This window comes from Phyllostomus hastatus, unplaced genomic scaffold (assembly GCF_019186645.2).
Source record: "Phyllostomus hastatus isolate PE091 unplaced genomic scaffold, TTU_PhHast_1.1 phas_scaffold_501, whole genome shotgun sequence".
Classification (NCBI taxonomy): Eukaryota; Metazoa; Chordata; class Mammalia; order Chiroptera; family Phyllostomidae; genus Phyllostomus; species Phyllostomus hastatus.
The window spans coordinates 53195524-53217422 of record NW_025334033.1 but is presented as its reverse complement, the minus strand read 5'-3'; the positions used below and the strand labels follow the sequence as shown (position 1 = coordinate 53217422).

Here is a 21899-nt window from a genome sequence, read left to right as displayed (position 1 = left end):
CCACAGATGAGTTATTGGTTTATCTTTTCATAAAGCTCATTTGTGCTCCTGATACCTTCAGGAATTTTTTGTGTTTTTCAGATAACTGTCCCCAGCCCCTTTGCCTCCTGGGAGGTACTGAATTTCTTCAGCACATTCAGTTCTCTGACAATAAAAATTGGGGGTTTATGTTAATTACCATGGAGGAATCTTGCTCATTCAGACGTCCTTCGCTTAGCTTTGAGCTGCTAGAATCTTACTGACGCTCATTTAAAGGGTTATTAACTTTGGAATACCCAAATAAGAAGCAGCAAATGGCTCTTGTATGCTAAATTAGTATTGAAACTTTATGTTGAGCATGTATGACTACCAGGGAGCCATTTACTTAGAATCTCTTCCTGTAATGATTGCTCTGTAAAAGTAATTAACCCTTCATAGTCTGCTATTATTTTCTAGAGAATGCTGTATAACTTTAAATTTTATCGTGTGGATTTTTTTCATCCTGGTGAAAAATGAGACTTTGGAGGTCAGTTACTAGCTGCTTGATCTTCATGCACCGAGCCTCACTCTTCTCAACTGGAGTGAGCTTTAGGGTCACTTCTAAAATGCACACTCAGAGGTTGGTGGCACTCCAGCTCACACATAGTACATGTTTTGTGGTAAATCATCTCTGCTTCTTACCTGATCCCTTGTCTAATTCCTGAGAAAAACAAGCTAGAGATTTTAGTCTCTCAACATGAGAGAGTTTTCTTCTGGGAAATTAACAGCTTATAGAACATTCTGCAGGGCCTAAAATATACTCACCTTCAGCATGGGATAGAGCAACTCTAAAATTCATAAATTCCTTCTTTTGTACAAAAAAATACTGACTGAATGCCTCCTGTGGATCAGACATTGTTACAGGCACTGGAGATACTTTGCGAATAAGAGGTTCCTCATCTGTAATGTAGGTATAATCATTGTGCCTATCTCATAGTATTGATATGAAAGTTGTTAGTTAATATGTATAAAGCGAAAGAACAGAGGCACAAAATAAGTGCTTACTACATGTCAGCTTTTGTTGTTACTTTAATAGGGGTCACAGATAAACAGTAAAATAGATGAGTAATTTTATACTGAGAGCAGAGCTTTGAAGACAGTGAACAGAGCGCTGTGACACTGAATGATTAGCTGTGTTAGTGAGGGTAGCCAGGGGGTGCCTAGAACTGGGGAACAGCATGTTGTGTTCAAAAAAGAGGAGCCCATGTGACTGCAGTGCAATGAAGGAGGGAGTAAGAGGTACAGAAGGAGGCTGAAGCTGTAGGCAAAACCGGAACAGGTTGTATATGGGTCATAAAGTATTTTTTCTCTGGTTTAGAGTAAGAAATTAAGAATAGCATGCATTTCCTTTAGCAGTTTTAAGGAATGTTGTGATACAATGCAATTATTGATATAAGACTTTGGTTTATAGTAGTAAGGGTTTTTTGCAAAAAAATTTTAAAGATCTCAAGTACCCAGAAATTTGGTCATAATATATATTCATAAGTTATCCTTCCTATGTGTATCAAAGACTCCCTGATTCAGGCAGCAAAATGTAGAAGGCTATTTGTTAAATTTCCAGTATCTCTTTTTTTTTTTTTCTATAAAATCTGTTGTGTAAGTTTTTATGAGAGTATTGAGAAGTATAAATGGACACGAAAGTAAGATTTTATTTTTTGTCAGGGGTCTACCACATCAGTGTCAGCCTGATGGGAACCATGCTGAGTCTAGAGGAAATCACATAGCAGTCCTGAATTTGGATAATGAATATAAAACAAGCTGTATATATAGAATGTATTTTAAGGAGTTTTTTAATGTCAAAAATCTCATGTTATAAGGTTTTTAACAATGGCACATGCTCCTTTTCTTGCTATGAATCGATTAAATGCCAGAAAGAAACAAACATTATAAGTAGAGTGAGTCAATGAAATTTTCCAGGCCCAGTGAATTTGGAAGTACTTGGTAACCTGACTTAAATTCTGATGAGTTTGTACCAAAATAATGGTCCTATAGGCAGTTTATATCATCATTAATTTCAAGTCCTAGTGAGCCTCAAATATAGGGATCACTGATGCATAAGATTTTGATGGCACAATTTATTTGGATCTTAAATAATTTAAATGCATGAGGTCAAAGGAAAATTATTAACTTATATAGCCAAGGCAATAATTTGTATATTATTTTACGTTTCTTTGGTTTTAAAATCTAGAAGACAAAATATTTGTTCTAAATTTATGCATTTGCTGAGAGGACATGTTGACTTCTGAAATAAATTAGTGGGGGGTTTTTTTTGTTTTGTTTTGTTTCATTCTCTGCTTTTCTTAAGTCTGCTTGTGTTTGAACATTTCAGGTCATTTATAGTAAGTACACTGACCTGGTTCCCAAAGAAGTCATGAATGCAGATGACCCAGACCTGCAAAGGCCTGATGAAGAAGCTATTAAAGAGGTAACTGGGAATTGCCATATAGAATTATTTTAGGTGATGCTTTACATCTTTATTAGATTCCAGACCACTCAATGTGGTTTTCCGTGTTTCAGATAACAGAAAAGACAAGGGTGGCCTTAGAAAAATCTGTATCACAGAAGGTTGCTGCGGCCATGCCAGTTCGAGCAGCTGATAAACTGGCCCCTGCTCAGTATATCAGGTATGACTTGTGTCTGGGAGTCTTAGTTTCATGTCAGACTTGGTTGGACTTGGGGATCCTGGTATTCTTTCCCTGTCCTAGTCACAATTGTAAATACAGTTTTTAAATAATCACTTCAAGCCTGTTGACTCTGTGTAGACAGTTGAAAAAGAAAAAACTTAAGGTACTACTTTTAAGATACCAGTTGTGCTATTTTCAAAATATTTTGTTTTTAGAAAAATAACGGTTACTTAGAGTATATGATTCAAACCACAATTATTACTTATGGTTTTCCACTTATATAGTAGATATATATTTACATAATATTTATAGGGTATAAATATTAGCATACTGGTAACATTATATAATATAGTGCTATTATATAATAGTATAATATATAATGTTGATAATATTGTATTAATATCATTTATATAATAGTAAACATCCTTATAATTTTTTCAGATTTTAAGGGGTTTCACTCAATTAAACCTTTATGTGGAAAGATGACTCACAAGTAGATGTTACGGGAAAATTAAGAGTTTGTAGGGCTGCTTCCATTATTCTTTCTCTGCTTACAGCCTGTAATTAGTCAAAAGCTCCAAACTGTAAGTTGCCTGCTGAGAATATTATGGATCATATTTTCCTCAAATGCAGACTTAAAAAATAGGTACTATTTTCTAGACCTCTTATTTGTGAAATTGAACGTGGTGCCATCCATGGTGGAAAGTGGACAGAGATGGATTACTGGCACTAATATGACTTTAGTTTACATTTTGCTTGTAACTCATAATTGCTATTAGTTCTCTTACCTGCATTGCTATCTGCTCTGCAATTTTCTAATAATACTTTGTGAAAGAATTAATAGCAGAAAAATGCTTATGGAAAGCTTGATCTACCTATACCTTTAGTTTCATCTGTATTTTTCAGATACACACCATCTCAGCAAGGAGTGGCTTTTAACTCTGGAGCAAAGCAAAGGGTTATTCGGATGGTGGAAATGCAGAAAGATCCAATGGAGCCTCCAAGGTTCAAGTAAGTAGGTGGCTTCATGGGAACGAACCACTATTCTTAAAAAAGATGTCAAAGGAGAAAAATGTACATTAACAGGCAAATGGGTAAACAAATTGTAGGACTTCTATACATGGAATACTATTGATCAATAAAAAGGAATAAATTTTAATACACACAGTAACATGAATGCATCTCAAAATAATTATGCTGAGTTAAAGGCCAGACAAAAAAATTACATACTGGATAATTCAGTTCTTACAAAACCCTAGAAAATGCAAATTAATCTGCAGTGACAGGAAATAGATCAGTGGTTGCCTATGGGGATAAAGGGGAGGACAAAGGAGATGAGAACAAGAGGGCATGCACACCTCTGACCAGTGTAGCTCATTTGGCTGAGCATCATTCTGCAAAGCAAAAGGTCACTGGTTCAATTCCTGGTCAGGGCACATGCCTGTATTGTGGTTCAGTCCCCAGTTGGGGCCTGTACCATGAGGCAACTGATCGATCGATGTTTCTCCCTCCCTTCCCCTCTCTAAAATTAAATAAAAATCTTTTTTTAAAAAAAAAAGGGCACACAGAAACTTTTGGAGATGTTGGGTGTGTTCATTTTGACTGATAATGGTTTCACAGGTAAATACTTGTATTGAAACTGAATCAAGTTGTACACTTTAAATATGGATGTATAATTAGTTGCATGTCAGTTGTATTTTAATAAAGCTGTTTTCTAAGTGGGAAAAGGTATGTTATTCTATGAAATTACAACAAAATTGTGGAGATAAGCTAGGTAGTGATGATGACAAGGTTGACCATGTTTTAATAATTGTTGAAGCTAAGTGATTGGTGTATTATAAGATGGACATTCATTAAACACTGTTTTTGTATGTATTTAAAGCTTTACATAATAAAAAAATGAGGAGGGGAGACTTGAGACTTAAAGTAAAAAGCTAGAAGGGAAAAAACTGTAACACTCTGTGCTTTCATTGGTACATCAGGATTAATAAGAAAATTCCCCGAGGACCACCTTCTCCTCCTGCACCTGTCATGCATTCTCCTAGCCGAAAGGTAATCTTTGCCATTTGTAAAATCTTATTTTGTATTCATGACTATTAATTCTATAAATAACTTTGCATAGAATAAAGCCTGTATGGCTATACAAGTACCTTTCACTACATTTGTGTGTTGTTTTCTTTTTTAATTTGTTTTTCAAGATCAAATAGGAACCCACTCAAGACTGTAATGTATAGTTCCAGAGTGCTTGTGAAAATATGTGTAAAATGTTAGCTGTTAGTTTTATTATTAACCTAACACCTGCTTTTAATGGAATGAACAAGGCCTGCTGACATGAAGAGTGTCATTATAGTTATAGGATGGGCGTACCTGGGATCGTTAGGCCTCTAATTGATAATCTGAGTGGCTTTTCTTAGTATGTTTTATTACCCAACAGAACAAGTACTCATCTGAAAGAAGTCACATCTCTTTAAATATGGAAAAATACTAACCAGCATTTATAACTGTCAAACATAACTTAAATTATTTTCCATTTTTATATTAAAGTTATTACTAGACTCCATGTAAAAAGGAACATAGAAAATAGTGCTATCAAATAAATGGAATAAGCCTTTGACTAAATTAGCCTTTGACTAAATTCATCCATCTATCTGCCTTTGAAGAAAAAGAGTACACCTGGGTTTTTAGCTAGACTATAAATCTAAAAGTGTCTCCTCTTCTGTTCTTTTCTCAACTCAGATGACTGTGAAGGAACAACAAGAGTGGAAGATTCCTCCTTGTATTTCAAACTGGAAAAATGCAAAGGTAATTAAGTTGTTATAAAATCAGTCTCTTAGTATTAGAACCTACTGGAAAACACCCAGGAGGGAGCTTTGGCCTAGGTAGCTTCAGGTAAAACCTAAGTGTCTCACTTAGCTGAATGTTTTCTTAAAGGAACACCCAACTTAGGTGATTTTTCTTCCTTTTTTAAAAATAGAAAAAATGTAATAGAAATGGTAGTTTGCCAGGGACATGAATACCATAGATTCTTAGTCATCAGAAGCACATAGAGAAGGAATAGGTAGAATTAAAAAAACACACCAATGCCTGGCTGGCGTAGCTCAGTGGATTGAGCTCGGGCTGGGAACTAAAGTGTCCCAGGTTCGATTCCCAGCCAGGGTACATGCCTGGGTTGCAGGCCAGAACCCCCAGCAACCGCACATTGATGTTTCTCTCTCTTTCTCTCTCTCTCTCTCTCTCTCTATCTCTATCTCCCTCTATCTCCCTCCCTTCCCTCTCTTAAAAAAAATAAATAAATAAATAAAATCTTTAAAAAAAAACACATCAATAAAAGATAGTACTTTTTAGGAAACTCAAATTTATATCTAAAATTATTTTTTAAAAAATTAAGTCAATTTAAATGATTATATGACAAATACAGTGAATACTGAGATATATTTAGTGCTTCAATTTTTTAAGCTATTTGCTTCTGTTCATAGCATTGCAAGTATAAGTTATTTAAATCCTATATATCTATTGTACTAACTGCCAAAGCTTCCAGAACTCTATAAAGTGATGTGAAATAATCTTCCTAATCATTATTTCTTTATTTCATGATTCTGTTTTGGATGGGTGAAGACCACTTTAACCCATGGATTACATGTACTCATAAATTATTCCCTAGAGGAAGTTCTATACTCATCCTAAAAAGAATTGTCCTGTGGTTTAATTATGGTGATTAATATGTAGGAACTATGTGGTATTTTGAGCTGATTTTTATAACACTTCCTTGTATCAGAAATAAACACCTTGGACTAGAGGTCAACATTTGGGAGTCTAGTTAGAAATCTGGAAAAACACAGCTAAGTCTGAAAGTTACATGGATGTTCAAGCATATTTCTTGAATTGTTGAAATAGGATGCAAAATTTCAGAACACAGAATCTCAGTTGTCTAGCAGACTTTATCTTTTTTCCATTTACTAAATCTTACAAGGTTCCAAAAATCTGACAAAACATTTAAACGGTACTGCAGAGTATATTACCTATAGATACTGTTATTTTGGTGATTTGTTCCACCTTTGTGTGACTGTTACATTTAATTGAGGAACAAATATTTAGCTGTTTGATAGTGGTTTCCTTTTATTACAATTCACAGTTATTTACATGAGAATCTATTTTCCCAGAATGTGAGCTCTGAAATCATACCAAGTTTAAATCCTAGCTCATCCACTTATTTAACTGTATGTCCTTGGGGACATTACCCAACTTCTCTATTTTAGTATCTTTATCTGTGAAATGGAAACAATAATGTCACCAGTCTTATAGAGAGTTACTGTGAAGGTTAAATGAGACCATAATGTGTGAAGTGCTAAACATCATCCACACAAAGCACTCAGTATTAGCTGCTGCTGTTGCATAATTGTGAAGAAAAGTGTAAGGAAAAGAACTCCAGCTAAGTGGTTGTCAGAATAGACGTATTTAAGTATAATTTTAAAGACATCATTGTTGTCCCTCTGTGACTGACATTTTCTGTCTGCTTCACACACCAGGGTTATACAATTCCGTTAGACAAACGTCTGGCTGCTGACGGAAGAGGACTGCAGACTGTTCACATCAATGAAAATTTTGCCAAACTGGCTGAAGCCCTCTACATTGCTGATCGAAAGGTTGGCCTGTTATAATTTATTTGTCTAATGCTCCTGAGAATTTGTAAATACGTTCTTGGGTACCTTAAGACTCTTATTTTAGCTACAGTACTGAGTATCTAGAGACACTCAGCTGTGATTATGAGTGCCAGAGATGGCAGGTGCTAGCTGCAGCTCTGTGCCTGGTCTCAGCCTATAGACTCGGGTACACCCCGCACTTCTGGCGGCCCAACTTCCTCACCACATTTCAGAGTAATAGACTGCCTAGTAAAGACTGATACCATTTTGCAAAGATTGCCAGCTGCTGTTATTAGGTTTCATAATTTTCTTCTATTTTAGATGTAGATGTCCCCCAGAAGGTCAGTAGCAGGGAAGGACAAATAAACTTTTTGATGAGTCAAATGGTACTGACAGTGGCATTCATAGTATTGGCTGTCAATTAATATTAACAATTAATTCGTGACTTCAAAAATCACATAAATCATGCATATATTTAGAATATAGAAAAGTGTTACATTGAGCACCCTTAAAAAAATTCTCTTGTAGGTTAAGGCTTTACGTATCTTGAGGTGACTTGATTGATTTTGAAAATATAACCAGTTCCTGTTATGTTATTGATATTGAAAATTACTTAATTGGAATCATCTTTAATTTAATTTTTTTTTCTTTTGGATTGCTAAGAAAGCATTAATGAAGCACTGACTTTAAAAATTTGGCGGTGTAGTGGGAGAGTTCTATAGTTTTAACTACTAAGACATTTCCCAGAGTGTAAAATCCAAGTTTGTAGTGTACTCTAGTCAAGCTATCTTTTAGTGGGCAAGAATCTTTGTTCTAAACAATAACAAATCTGAATTCTGTATAACTGCTTTCTCAAGCCAGACATCAGTCAGGGAGTTAGATAATAGCTGTAATTTGTCCCTCCATAGTGTCTGATTAACTTCTGGCTTCACTAACAGGCTCGTGAAGCTGTGGAAATGCGTGCTCAAGTAGAGAGAAAGATGGCTCAAAAAGAAAAAGAGAAACATGAAGAGAAACTCAGAGAAATGGCCCAGAAAGCCAGGGAGAGAAGAGCTGGGATCAAAACCCATGTGGAAAAAGGTATGACATTCTCATTACCAAATTGAATTATTTTGTAAAAAATATGTATTTCATTCTAGAAAATCTCTATTGATTCTTACTGCATACAAAAGCATATACATAAAAAGAAAATGTAGTATTTTAGAAATTGTGTAGAAATGACAAGAGTAACTTCTCCCTTATTAAGCTGAAGCAGCAAAAAAATAAAGTTATGTATTTAAGTATAGATGTTCAGTATGAGACTACAGTGGAAGTTTTTAAAGTTCCGAGCCATATACTTTAAAAAACTGCATATTACTCAAATGATAACCTTGGTTTTTTCTTGTTGAATTTTTCTTGAAACTTAGGAAGGAAGTCTCCATGTGAATAATTTAGCTCCACTATATGGTAAAATAACCCAGAGTTTTTCTATCCTATAGGCTAATATATCTCTAATTGTTAAATCTGCCTGTATTTTTTCTCTTGCTTTGTTTAGTGGTCTGCACTGGTATGTTAATTCATTTAGAGTGAGGAGAGTAATTTTAATTCAAGAAAATTGTGAGGGTAGTTTTTGTTTTATTATTAATCCTTGACTAGTACAATTTTATTCATTCAGTTCATACTGAACACCTACTATGTGCAAGGTTGTTTTCTAGATACAAGGTTTTCTACTACTAGACGGGTGGGGCCTGGGTATAGTAATAAACATTCTAGGGAGTATAAACAGACCCAGAAAAGTTAAGTGTGTAGTGTATTAGAAGGTAATAGTCACTGTGCAAAATTATAAAACAGCCCTTGCTGGTGTGGTGTGGCTCAGTGGATTGAGCACCAGCTTGTGAACCTAAAGATTGCTGGTTTTATTCCTGGTCAGGGCACGTGCCTGGGTTGCGGCTAGATTCCCAGTTAGGGGTATGCAAGAAGCCAACTGGTAGATGTATCTCATGCACATTGATGATTCTCTCCCTCCCTTTTCCTCTCTTTCAAAATAAGTATTAAATAAATAAGTAGATCTTTAAAAAAAAAAAAAAAAGCCAGGGAAGGGATATAAAAGTGCCAGAAGGAGAGGGTAGCCACAAAAGGCCTCACCTCTGAGATAGTAACATTAGCTCAGAAAACTTGAAGGAAATAAGGAAGTGAGACATGTGTCTATCTAGGAGAAGAGCATCCCAGATAGAAGGAATAGAAGTGCAAAGGCCCTGACTTGGATATATGCCTGGTGTGTTCAAGGAAATGCAGGGAGGCCAGAATGGCTGGGTTGGAGTGAGAAAGGAGAGTAGTAGGGGATGAGGTGTCAGAGTCGTTAGGTCAAATAGGAAGAGTGGTGCCCAGATGATTTTAGCCCCCGTGAGAACGTGTAGCTAAGTAAAAGTATGAACTTTTACTTCGAGTAAGACAGGAAGCAATGGAAGCGTTGCGAGCAGAGTGACATGATCTGACATGTGTTAGAAGGCTGTGGGATGGGCAGGGAAACCTTTGGAAGGCTGGTGCATTAATCCAGATAAGAGATGATGAGAGTAGTGAAAACATGGTCAGGTAGTGGATATATTTTTGGAGGTAGAGCTGACAGAATTTGCTTATTATAGATTGGGTAGAAGTATGAGAGAAAAGGAGTAGTCTCGAATGACTCCAGAACTTTCGACTTGAGCAATTGGGAGCAATTGAGTTGCCATTTACTAACATTGGGAAGGCTGCACAATGTAGAAGTTTGGGAGGAAATTATGTGTTTAGACATTGACATGATAAACTTAAAATGTAGGAATCAAACAGGCAATTAGTATAGGAGTCTGGAGTTTAACCCTACGGAAGTGACCAGGATTTTAAGTAGTGATCCATTTCATTGAACCACATATAAATGACTTAATGAGGAAAGATATAAATACCTGCCTGTCGCACATGTAACCCCTGAAGGTAATTAGAAGTAAAACTTTCCTGTATCTAAGTTCTCTAAACTAATAAGAAAAAAAACAGCAGAATTCTTCTTAAGAAATGAATTAAATTTTTGAAAAGGCTGCTGCTATGTATTAATACAAACTAACATTTATTGAGAGGTTATCACGGCAGGCATCACTTGAGCACTTTACATGGATTACCTCATATAATCCTACAACCACCAAATGCAGTGGTACTATTTGCATTGCATTGTCACTGTTCTTACAGAGAAGAAGACTAAGGCTCCGAGTGGTTAAGTAACACGCACAAGGTCACATTGCCAATCTGTTAGAGAAACAGAATTTGAATCCAGACGGGCTGTCTCCATACGCATGCTCTTATCTACACTGTACCTTCAGGCTGGAGAGAACAGAAAAAATGAGGATAGACACAAACACAGTAGATAGAGATCAGGATGCAGCCAGCCCCTGTGGGCCTCAGGCAAAGCTAGCTGTCTTTGAATATGTAAGGGTAAATTTACACACAATTCTTTTTCCTGACAGTTTATTACAAAAATTGTAAAACACATTGAAAAGTGGAAAGAATCGTAAAATGAACACCCATATCTCTCACCTACATTCTACAGTTTACAATTCTTTTTAATAATTAATGTAGCTAAATTTGCTTTACCACATATCTACCATCTCTCTGTCTTTCAATCCACCTTACTACTTTGATGAATTTCAGAGTAAGTTAAAAAACATCAGTACACTTTACCTAAATACTTTAAAGCACTTAAGCTGCATGCATGATTCTGGAATTCACATTCAAAAATTAAACCAATACTATTGGATTTAAATTATTGGCTGACTGTCACCACAATGAAGTTGATGGCACTTTTGTCTCAGGTTAAAGATCATATTCTCTTGTTCAACATATTATTCATGGGCAATGTAGTGATGAAGTTATTTTCAACTCTGCCCACACAGAGGACGGGGAGGCACGTGAGAGGGATGAAATTAGGCACGACCGGCGGAAAGAGAGACAGCATGACCGGAATCTTTCCAGGGCGGCTCCTGATAAGAGGTAGGTACCATCTGAGGTAACCACGAATTATGAAGACTGGCTTTTGTGAGTCTTGTAGAGGTTTAGTCCACTGATACCAATGTTGCTTCTCTTTAGTTTGAGAACTTTTAATAAGTTAGCCTTTATTTTCTTGCACTTTACTTAACTTGTCTTAACAGAAGAATTGACTATCCGTAGAAGTAATCTTTTCTTCCATCACCTTGTAGAGTCAGCTAGACTTGAGAATGATGAGGATATAGAAGAGGAAATTCAGGTCATGTTTGTGAAAGAAGGTACTGGGTAGGACTGTTCTGGTCTGTTCTCTTCCAGTTTCAAATGATGAGACAGATTTACTATGTGCCTGTTCCTCTAGACAGGAAGTAGGCCGTGATGCCTTTATTGAGATCCTTCTACGTGCAGAGCACTCCGGGAGTACAGTGGGAGCAAAGCACATTTTCTGAGAAGTGAAAATTGGTCTCTCCTCATGAGCAGTCTCACTTAAAATTCAAAACGGCAGAGCTACCATATAAAATGGTTTGGGAAAATTGACAGAGCACTTTTTTAAAAATTAAGATAGCTGACATATAGTTGACATAGACAAAGCACTCTTAATAAGCCCAGACTTGTATAGAACAAACTTCAAATAAAGTAGGGATTAGTAAAGTTTGTAGTTCACCAAAGGCTGAAGACTAAAATTGCTGAAAAGTTGAGGAAATGCTATAATATGGAGGTGAAATTCTGAATGAGGGTTAAATGCAAATATAAAACATTTTCTTTCCTAATGGTCAGTTTTCAAGACTCATCCTATGAGCAGATACAATCCATTTTTTCAATTCATATCTTAAACATGAAGAAGATGATTTTTCTGCTGGTGGTGTTCTTTGTTGTTTAATGGCACATTTCATCTCCCTGTATAAATGAAGTCATGGAAAAGCAGAAAATTTGAATTTAGAGTTGTGGGTAAATGTACAGTGTAGAAGAAAGAGGAATGAAGTATGAAAGCACAGTTAATACATTTTTGGTCTGAAATTCCTAAGCTATAAAAATCGAAATAGCTCTGCATAAATTGGGCCCTTAAAACCAGCAAAGTGGCTATGAGAATTGATAACATAGAAAAACTGTAAACTAGTGATTGGATGAAAATCAGATGGTCTGTATAAATCATTTCAAGACCTGAGTTTATAGCAAAATAAGTGACAGTTACCATGGTTTCGTTGTGATGTAGATTGCATTACATACTGAAACAGCAGGGGAATTAATCTGAATGTCAAAAATCATACTGAGTAATTCAGTCATTGAAGTGCTTTACTAAAAATTCTAATAGGATAAAATTACTAAATGTGGTTGGGTAAAAAAAATGATTCTAGCTTATTGAAAATGGTTCATGTGATACACTTATTGTATCCAGTCCCCCTCCCATCCCCATCTAATAATAGCAAATGTAGATTACAGCAACTTCGTATCTCAGCATGTGTGGGAAGGTGATTGCTTGTGTTTTAAAGACGTCCATATCAAGAATGAGTCTTGGCAATTCTTCTCAGCTAACAGGAGGGCCTAATTATAAAACCCTACCTCTTCTAATAATCAGCTATCTGAAATGCTGTAAGGGCTGCCAGCTCGATTATGCATTATCAGGGAATATATGTTCACGAGATGTTAACAGGGCACTCACTTCCTTTGCTTCTGAGATTGGTTGTATTTTTAAAATTGAAATTCAGCTTGTCTGTGAAGGCTTTTCACTTAGTGACATTGTATTTCAAAACAGGTCAAAACTGCAGAGAAATGAAAATCGAGATATCAGTGAGGCCATTGCACTTGGTGTACCCAATCCTCGGACTTCCAATGAAGTTCAGTATGACCAAAGGCTGTTCAACCAATCCAAGGTACAATAGAAATAGCGTGTCTTAAGTGTTGGTATGAATACCGATCCTCAGGAAAGAGCACATGAACATAGCATAGATTTAGACCAACCTTAGGTATGCTAGCATGATGACAGAAAAGAATTAGAAGTTGCATGTTGTAATGTAAGAGACAAGTGAGATGAAACAGCTCTAACTTTGTCCTCTTAAAGTTAGCTAAGAATCGAGGCTAGTAGAAAATGAAAGAGATTAGGTTATAAAACTTGATTCTGGTTTATTATTCTCTTATTTCTAAAATAGAGCTAGTGTCCTACAAGAGTCTTCATTTTTTGTTGATCTATGAAAACAAATCATTTTAATGCTATTGAGACACATACACTTGGGATTTTTAAAAAGTGAAACTGTGTGTGTAAAATTAGATTAAAGTACTAGTCAGGAAATCTAATTTCTAGTACCAGTTGTCATTAACTGGCTAGGACACAGTAGGCCTTAAGAAGTACCTTTGTGTTTTAATTCACCCAGCATTATTTACTCTGCATGAGTGAGAGATCAAAGATAGATGTGCCTTTGCCGTTAAAGAACACTTAAGTCTACTGGAGAAGATGGACATGTGTATATAAATAAAGACAAGGCAGACCGTGTTAAAAATATAGCAGTATAAAGTTCTACTGGGTGTAGAGAGAGAAAAGTTGATTGTGACTTGGAGGTTTTAAAATCTGAGGGTAGTGCCCAGACCTGTCTCACTCAGTTGGTTGGGCATCATCCTAGAAAGTGAAATGTTGCTGGTTTGATTCCCAGTCAGGGCAACACGCCTAGGGTGCTGGTTCAGTCCCTGGTCCGGGCACATTGGAGAAGGCAACTGATTGATGTTTCTCACATCATTGTGTCTCTCCTTTTCTCCCCAACCCTCTCTCTAAAAATAATTAAAATCCTTTGGAAAAAAAAAAAAGATCTAAAGGTAGCATTTGAGTAAGCTCTTCTAATTATTAAGTTACTGGGTGCTTTTTATATTGCTGGTATTGTTCTTTTACTTGTATTATCTTACTTAACCCTTACAAAAACCCTATCAGATCACACTATTACTATTATTAAAGATGAGGAGATTGTGACACATAAAGGTTTAGCTCTAGTAACTGATGGAACTCAGATTTCAAACACTGGCTGTCTTGATTCCAAAACTTGTGTTCTTAAACACTGTACAATGTCATCATACCAGTCTGCGCAAAGGGGGTTAGGAATGAAAGATCCGCATAAGTAAATATTTGACAGTCAGCCCTTACAAGTTTAGGTTTAAATGTTGTGATGAAAATTTTTCTAAGTATATGAAGCAGGTTTGTTAAGATTTTCATTACAAGCTCTATTATTTCGTTATAATAGTGATGTTCTCGGGCAGTTAAGGGGTGTTACTGTAAATCAGGGATGTCAAACTCATTTTCACTGGGGACCACATCAGCCTCATGGTTGCTTTTAAAGGGCTGAAATAATTTTAGGACTGTATAAATGTAACTACTCCTTAATTGTTAAGGAGTTGAAATTACATTCAGCCCTTTGAAGGCAACCAATACGCTGATGTGGCCCCCGGTGAAAATGAGTTTGACACCCGTGCTCTAAATGGCATTAGATGTTTTAGTTCTTTCATCTTCTTGCCTCTATACAAATTGAAATTGTCAAATAGCTGCTTATACTAGCATCTCAATTTTGACTACTTTGCTACAGTAGTTAGACTGGTTAATGAGTCCCTTATTTTATCTAAGGACACAAAGGTGACTGAACAAGTTTATGGACATTTTTTAATGAATTATCTTTTTGGTGAACTATAAATGTAGTCAGATTCACATGAATGTAGTCTTCACATGTAATGAGATGCAACTTTTAATAAATAGTAATATATATACTTTTAATGTCCTCTTTTTCCACAGGGTATGGACAGTGGTTTTGCAGGTGGAGAAGATGAAATTTATAATGTTTATGACCAAGCCTGGAGAGGTGGTAAAGACATGGCCCAGAATATTTACAGGCCCAGTAAGAATTTGGATAAGGACATGTATGGTGATGACCTAGAAGCCAGAATAAAGACCAACAGGTATCAAGCAAACAGCTCCATTTCAATGTTTGTACCAGTGAGAACAAAGTATTTCATAGTTCTTTTTCTTTTTCCATAGATTTGTTCCCGATAAGGAGTTTTCTGGTTCAGACCGTAGTAGGCAAAGAGGTCGAGAAGGACCAGTTCAGTTTGAGGAAGATCCTTTTGGTTTGGACAAGTTTTTGGAAGAAGCCAAACAGCATGGTGGCTCTAAAAGACCCTCAGATAGCAGCCGCCCCAAGGAACATGAGCATGAAGGCAAGAAGAGGAGGAAGGAGTAGATACACCTCTTCTAGTGAATGGACTATTATTCATAACCCTAATGATGCAAGTCATATGGGGGAACACCTTGTAAATGGGCCAGATGAAAACCAAATCTGGGTATCATACCCCAGCACTACTTTTTATTACGGGAGAAAGGGCGGATGGAAAATTCTACTTTGAACTATTTAGTTTTTTTAAAGAGTGAGTTGTGTTTGTGCTTCTCCCACCTTTTGGCATTTATAGGACATACTGCCCCACATATGAAATTAAGACCACTTCCTTTTGTTTGATGTTAGAACTTTGGGGTTAATATTTTGTGTAAGGACAGCTTATAAGTAAAGTTACCCCAACCACAGTGAGTAGAAGGATGTTCACATATTGGAACTGTCCTGCCAAATGTTTGCCCCTGTTGTGCTATTTTAATCTGGAGTGGGGAAAATTAAGCGCTTGCTTGGTGCACCTATTTGTTTCAAATAAAAACATTTAGACAAAATTTTCAGTTGTGTTCCTTTATTTAATAGGCAATAATAGTCTCAAAAATCTTCATCAGATGTTTGATCCCCTTGCAAAACTTTTGGTCTCTGAGCTTGAACATGGAGCTGAAAAAAATCAAATAAGCACTGTAAATAAAGAAAGGCAATGTCTGCAAAAACATTAAAACTAAAAACTGCTGCCCTGACCAGTGTGAACAGTTGGGTTGGGTATTGTCCTACAAAGCAACAGGTCACCAGTTTAATTCCTGGTCAGAGCACATGCCTGGGTTGCAAGTTTGGTCCCAGCTAGGGCACATACAAGAGGCAATCAATCGATGTTTTTCTCCCTCCCTTCCCCCACCCTAAAAATAAAATCTTTAAAAAACAAAACAAAACCCTGAAGACTGCCACCCTAAGGCTGCATTTTTATTAGGGAGTTAGCACCAATAAGATGTTCTTTATTCATAAGACTCCCTGATTTCAATTAAAAGTCATGTCAGTTTGACCCAAGGTCATATAGTAAGTGGAAAAGCCAGGATTTCAATTCCTGGCTTGTAAGTACACTGCTATTTCCACTATTACTGGTGTTCTACATGCTTGCTAACCATTACACGGTCTTCCTTTGTTTCCCTCCCGACTTTTAGAACTGGGCACTCTACCACCACCTCCACCATTCTTAAATCTCCCCAAATCCCTGTCATTTCACACTTCTGACCTACTTCACTGATACACAGCTCATGATAGGACATAAAAATATTTACTTTTACTCCATCAACAACATGACTGTCCTGTTGCAGTGCATTCTGAAGTTCTTCTTCTGAAGAAAACTGAATCCAACCCATTCCTCTGTGAAAGCCAGTCTCTCTGTCCTAAAAATTCAAAATTTAGGAAAACAATTATCAACTTGAGAGTTCCCATAAACTCCATGTCAAGCTACCAACTTTCTCATTTACCAAAATGGGATGAGACATTTTAATGAAATCAAAAACCTTAATGCATATTCACTCCTAGTTACCCAAAGTCTGATCCCTGTGTTATGTTGATCATATCTGTTTTTCTGCTGCCATAGAAGTGTAAGAATGAGTTTTCTGTGTCATTCTAGATACAAAACACACTTAACAGCAATAGTCAAGGGAAACTTTGATCATATAAAGAAGTACTCTTCCTGTTTCTAACTTCCTCACTTCTAGAAAGGAAATTTAAGCTTTAGAACCTTGTTATATTTCTAGCGATTCTGAGACCAATCAGCCTCATCACCACCACTATATTATACTCTTAATAAAAAAAATAGGAAAAATATATGTACTACCCTTATTTACCTAGTTCCAGAATTCTGGTTAATTTAAACAATTTTTCTACTTTGTAGAAAAGGCAGTGTTTATCATTCAGCCTATACATCAGCACCCATGGAAAAGAGGTTCTGGTGTGCTTGGATTCACCCTGCCCCCACCCACATCAGCCCTACTATGTAAAGGACAGATACCAGGATGTCTATATCCACTCAATGTACATAATCAGTCTTGTTACTAAGTCTTATTGTGCTCTGCCCCCTCAAAACCAAACTCCTAAAAACTGCCCCCATACTTCAAAAGTAACCTGAGTGTTATTAACCTAAAACACAGGAACAGTTTCTAGTAATGTCCCAGTGATTCACTCCTTCAGGTAAACATGACAATTTCTAAAGCACTCTCCTCTACCTTTTGGAGATAAGGCCTTAAAATTTACCTGTGTTAAAACTTAGATACTACATATCTAAAATGGGAACCTGGTTTTCTAAATTGAATACAAAGAATTGAACTAGAAAGTAATTTTTTTCCTATCACATTTTATTTAGGTTTAAGCCTTCTTTTGTTTAAATCTAAGATCTGTTAACTACAGGCCCTAAATTATTTTATTTATACTTTTAAGAAGGAAATGGCAACCAAGAAATAATAGCTGTAACTTTTTTTGGAGAAACTTCAAGAAACACACATTTCAAACTCTTTGTAAAACTACAGTTTTTAAGCTTACAGATTTTTGTGTCCGTAATACACGTATCTCATTCCTTTAAATCAACAGTATAAAATTCCATTGTATCAATGAATTAGTATCTACTTAATCTCACCAATGTACATTTAAGTTTTTTTCCTGTTATACTACTATTAAACAATGCTGCTTTGAACATTTTCACCACACACTTCTATAGATTAAATTCCTAGAAAGGGAACTGGTAAAGCAAAGCAAACACAAATTCTTATTTTTGATAGATTTTGTCAAACTATCCTCCCAAAATGAAGGTACCCATTAAACTTGACAATTTGGATGCCAGTTTTCCTACACCTTCGCCAGCACTGGATATGTAATCCGTTGGACTTTGGAAGGCAATTAACATTAAAGCGAGAGATGAGTACTTAATCTCGGTTGACATTCTGCCATAGCCTTTCCAACACCATGGGCAAAAAAGGGAGCAGTTTCAGTGAGGCATGTGTCAACTCTGTACTCACATCATACCCTGCCAAAAAGAGTAATTCTAGAAAGCCACAGAAAAATACAGCCCAGGATAAAGTAGAACAAATTATAGATTGATTTCTAAACCCTCATGAGAAAGCAAAGGAAAAGTCATAAAAACACTTTTTAAAAAAGCACCCAACTTAATGAGGGAAAAGGTTAAAATAGATATTCCTCACTATTAGCTTTATGATAAACTATCCTCTGCTATCGCCAAGTCGTTATAATACTGCAGTAGGCAGAATTCTAAGGCGGCCCATGACCTCCACGTACCCCACCATGTTACCCCTGTATAATCCCCACCCCGAGAGAGTGTGGGGGGCGGGGAGGGGAGACCTGTGACCTTCTAACCAAAAGAATATATAGCAAAAGTGATGGGATGCTGCTCCCTTGATCAGGTTATATGGCAACGGTGATGGGGTGTCATTTCCATGACTATAAAACTGTCTTAGCAGAATGGAGAAACTCCCTTGCTGACTTGAAGGAAGCAAGCTGCCACACTGGGGAATAGCCTACAGAGAAGCCAGATAACAAGAAACTGCAGGCAGTCCCTCTGGTCTGTGAGCCGCCTCCAGCTGAAAGCCGGCAAGAAAGCAGATATCTCATCTCAGCCTGACAGCTGAAAGATGAGTTCTGCCAACAGCCTGCAGGATCTTGGAACTCAATCCTCCCCAGGTGCGCCTCTGATGAGACCACAGCCCCAGCTGGCGCACGGACTGCAGTGATCAGACCTGAGCAGACGACCCAGCCAGGCTGCGCCCAGACTCCTGATTTCCAGAAACTGTGAGAGAATAATGTGTATGTTGTTCTGAGCCACTAACTTGGTGGTGATTTATTAAACAACAATAAAAAACTAGCATAAATGCCTAGAATAAGGTTTTTTCTTTTTTTTTACTTTTTAATCAGTATCACCCCTAATTTTATCAAAAAAGACTGAACAGCTTCACTCCATTAGACATTCAGATAAGTTGATTGCTCTGACCAAAAAATAGTAATAATCAGGAATTAAAGGATAACATTAATACTAAAAAAATGTAATACTCACAAAAGGTACAGTGCACTTTCGTACATGGCCAAACTGTGCAAAGTGTTCTCTCAGCTCACCTGTATTAGAAACGCATTAAAACTAGTTAATACATTTTGCATCCACCATCCTACTTTGTAGAAAGAAACCAAAGAGGGTCCTAGAATCCCCAAACTTCTTGTGAATAAGCTACTTTGCATTTCCTGTAGCCTTAACAGTTAGGAGGCAGCTAAGGTATTGCCTATAAAGCTGTAATGTACCAGATTTGGAGGTGATGGGGTGGGGACATGGACAGAGACAAACTGCTGAGTTGACTGTAGCCTTCATATCCCAGGTACTATAGTAGGTACAATGGATTATACTCCCTATCAGAAGATCACACAGAAGACAATTACAATACAGAGTGTTGCTAGCTACATTAGAGATTTCCAAATAATATCTCAGTTTATCTGCCTTCCAGAATTTAAAGTTTACCCTAGGTTAAATAGTTGGTTTTCTAAAAGTTGTTGAGTTTCCCCAACCTACCCTTCCTGCCCTATTTCCCACTGCTGTACAGCAAATGACATTCTGTGCATGCGCCCTGTGGGTTCCCATTTTGCAGGTCATTCTTTTCCCTTGACATGTCAGTAATCCTATCTCCTCCTGCCTAAACTGTAACTATCCTTCAAGACCAACGCCAAACACATACACTGAATATTGTTTTACTGGGCTTCTACTGCAATGCAAGACAACATACTAACCCTGTGAGGGCTCAAAGATGAACAGTGGATAGTGTTAAAGACCAAAAAACTACATGATCTCTTTCTCTTGTGAACTACAGTACTTGAACTTTCTGATTTGCATTTATATCACTTGCTTATTTCCCCTGGTTCCTTTAACTTCATTGGTTCAACTTAAAGAGACTGTTTCAAAGTGGAATGTTATACAGAGACCTTTGGAAGGTTTTAAAGCAGGCCATTATCGTCTGGGATCTTGTATTAGCAAGCTGTTGAAGAAATCCCTGCACCTTTCCACAATTTCATAGGCCCTGAACAAGACATTTCACTAGGCATGGTCTACACCCTAACATACTGAAAAAAGGTGGGACACAAACGGATCTACTTCCCATCCTACTATCTTACCTGGGTTACAAAAACTAAGAGAAGCATAACCCCTGTTCTACTGTTTAACAGAGCTGGTCTGATACATGGATTGTCTACAAAAGTGACCATCAGCAAGTGTAAAAATTTTAAATTGTTAAAAATGCAAATTGTAAAACTGCTTACCAAAATTTTGGTAAGCAAAGGTAAAAACCTTGTCTTAAAACAGGAGCTGATAAAAATCAAAGTTGGTGAGAGATTTCAGTACTGATTATTCCCAACCCTTTATTCTACAGCCTATGCCTCTCCCATGCGCTTCAATTTTAGTAATTGTGAAAACTATCATGTATTTACTCTGGATCTAGCACGAGTCCAGGCAGTTTACATATAAACTCACTTAATTCAATCAACAGTCTTATGAGAAAGATATTATTAACTTCGTTTTATAGTAACTGATGCGCACTGGTGACCCCTTTACCCAAATTTCCGTTAGTCAGGTTACACAACTATTAAATGGCCAAGTTGGAATTCTAGCCCAAGCAGTATGGCTTCAGAGTGCCCTTCTCAATCTGTGATACACAACATCCTGTGTCCAACTGCCTATCGAAGACCTTAAGAGGTTTTGCAAACTCAGCACATTTAAAGTTTACTCATCTCCTTTCGACCTACTTCTACATTCTAACTACGAAATTCACCAACTCTAAAAACCTGAAAGTCATTCCTCCCCTTCCTTCCTTCTGTGCTCTGCCCGCCTTCAAGCGGTCCCGAGAAGCTGTCGATTTTGTTTTGGTAACGTAAGTGGATCTGGCCTCTCTTCTACCACTACCCTAGTTCAGGTCCTCATCTTTCGATTAAATTACTGAATTTGACTCTTAGTTCGTCTCCTCGCCTCCAATCTTGCCACTTCGAATTCATCCCCTACACTGTAGTCAAAATAATCCCTTCGAAATAGTAAATCTTCAAGTTTCAGAGTAATAAGCCTTTCCACCAAATCACCCCAAAAGGCAGGAGACCGTGAATACGTGCCCCAAAAGCTCAAGAGACATCCCTAAACGATTAATTGCAAACATTCTGCTGCTGGGTTGGGCTCAGAAGCAACCACAGCCAGCCTCCTAATCCAGCCACCACGCTGATTTAAACACTCCACAGGAAGCAGGGCTCTTGAGGATCGCTTAGACCTAAAAATTCTGCCCCTGCTATGTCTCCCTCACTCACTCGAGGCTGCGGTCCAGGGAATTTTTCTTACAAAAGCAATGGGCCGACTAGCGCTGGTCCGCAGAGCTGTGGCGGTCCTAACTACCGGAGCCGCCATCTTTAGATCGAAACACATCCAGGACCTACGCTCGTGACCTCGGAAAAAACAGCCAGATCCGGAG

General features: G+C 37.2%; 2 protein-coding genes across 2 annotated transcripts in view; one reads left to right on the top strand and one right to left on the bottom strand.

Annotated features, from left to right (window-relative positions):
* Positions 1–15953, top strand: part of SNW1 (SNW domain containing 1) — a 29778-nt gene extending 13825 nt beyond the window's left edge. Inside the window, exons 4-14 of the mRNA XM_045822796.1 lie at positions 2348–2443; positions 2536–2642; positions 3549–3653; positions 4625–4694; positions 5379–5444; positions 7169–7285; positions 8221–8362; positions 11179–11275; positions 13020–13137; positions 15033–15196; positions 15276–15953. Of these exons, the coding sequence (XP_045678752.1) occupies positions 2348–2443; positions 2536–2642; positions 3549–3653; positions 4625–4694; positions 5379–5444; positions 7169–7285; positions 8221–8362; positions 11179–11275; positions 13020–13137; positions 15033–15196; positions 15276–15477 (1284 nt within the window). The 3' untranslated portion in view covers positions 15478–15953. The remainder of the gene's footprint in view (positions 1–2347; positions 2444–2535; positions 2643–3548; positions 3654–4624; positions 4695–5378; positions 5445–7168; positions 7286–8220; positions 8363–11178; positions 11276–13019; positions 13138–15032; positions 15197–15275) is intronic.
* Positions 15954–21884, bottom strand: LOC123808260 (SRA stem-loop interacting RNA binding protein). Its single transcript, XM_045822799.1, has 4 exons — positions 21739–21884; positions 19466–19524; positions 16695–16802; positions 15954–16059 (listed from the first exon to the last, which is right to left on the bottom strand). The coding sequence occupies exons 1-4, from the start codon at positions 21851–21853 to the stop codon at positions 15994–15996; spliced, it is 348 nt and encodes a 115-aa protein (XP_045678755.1). The 5' UTR covers positions 21854–21884; the 3' UTR covers positions 15954–15993.
* Between the last annotated feature and the right edge of the window lie 15 nt (positions 21885–21899).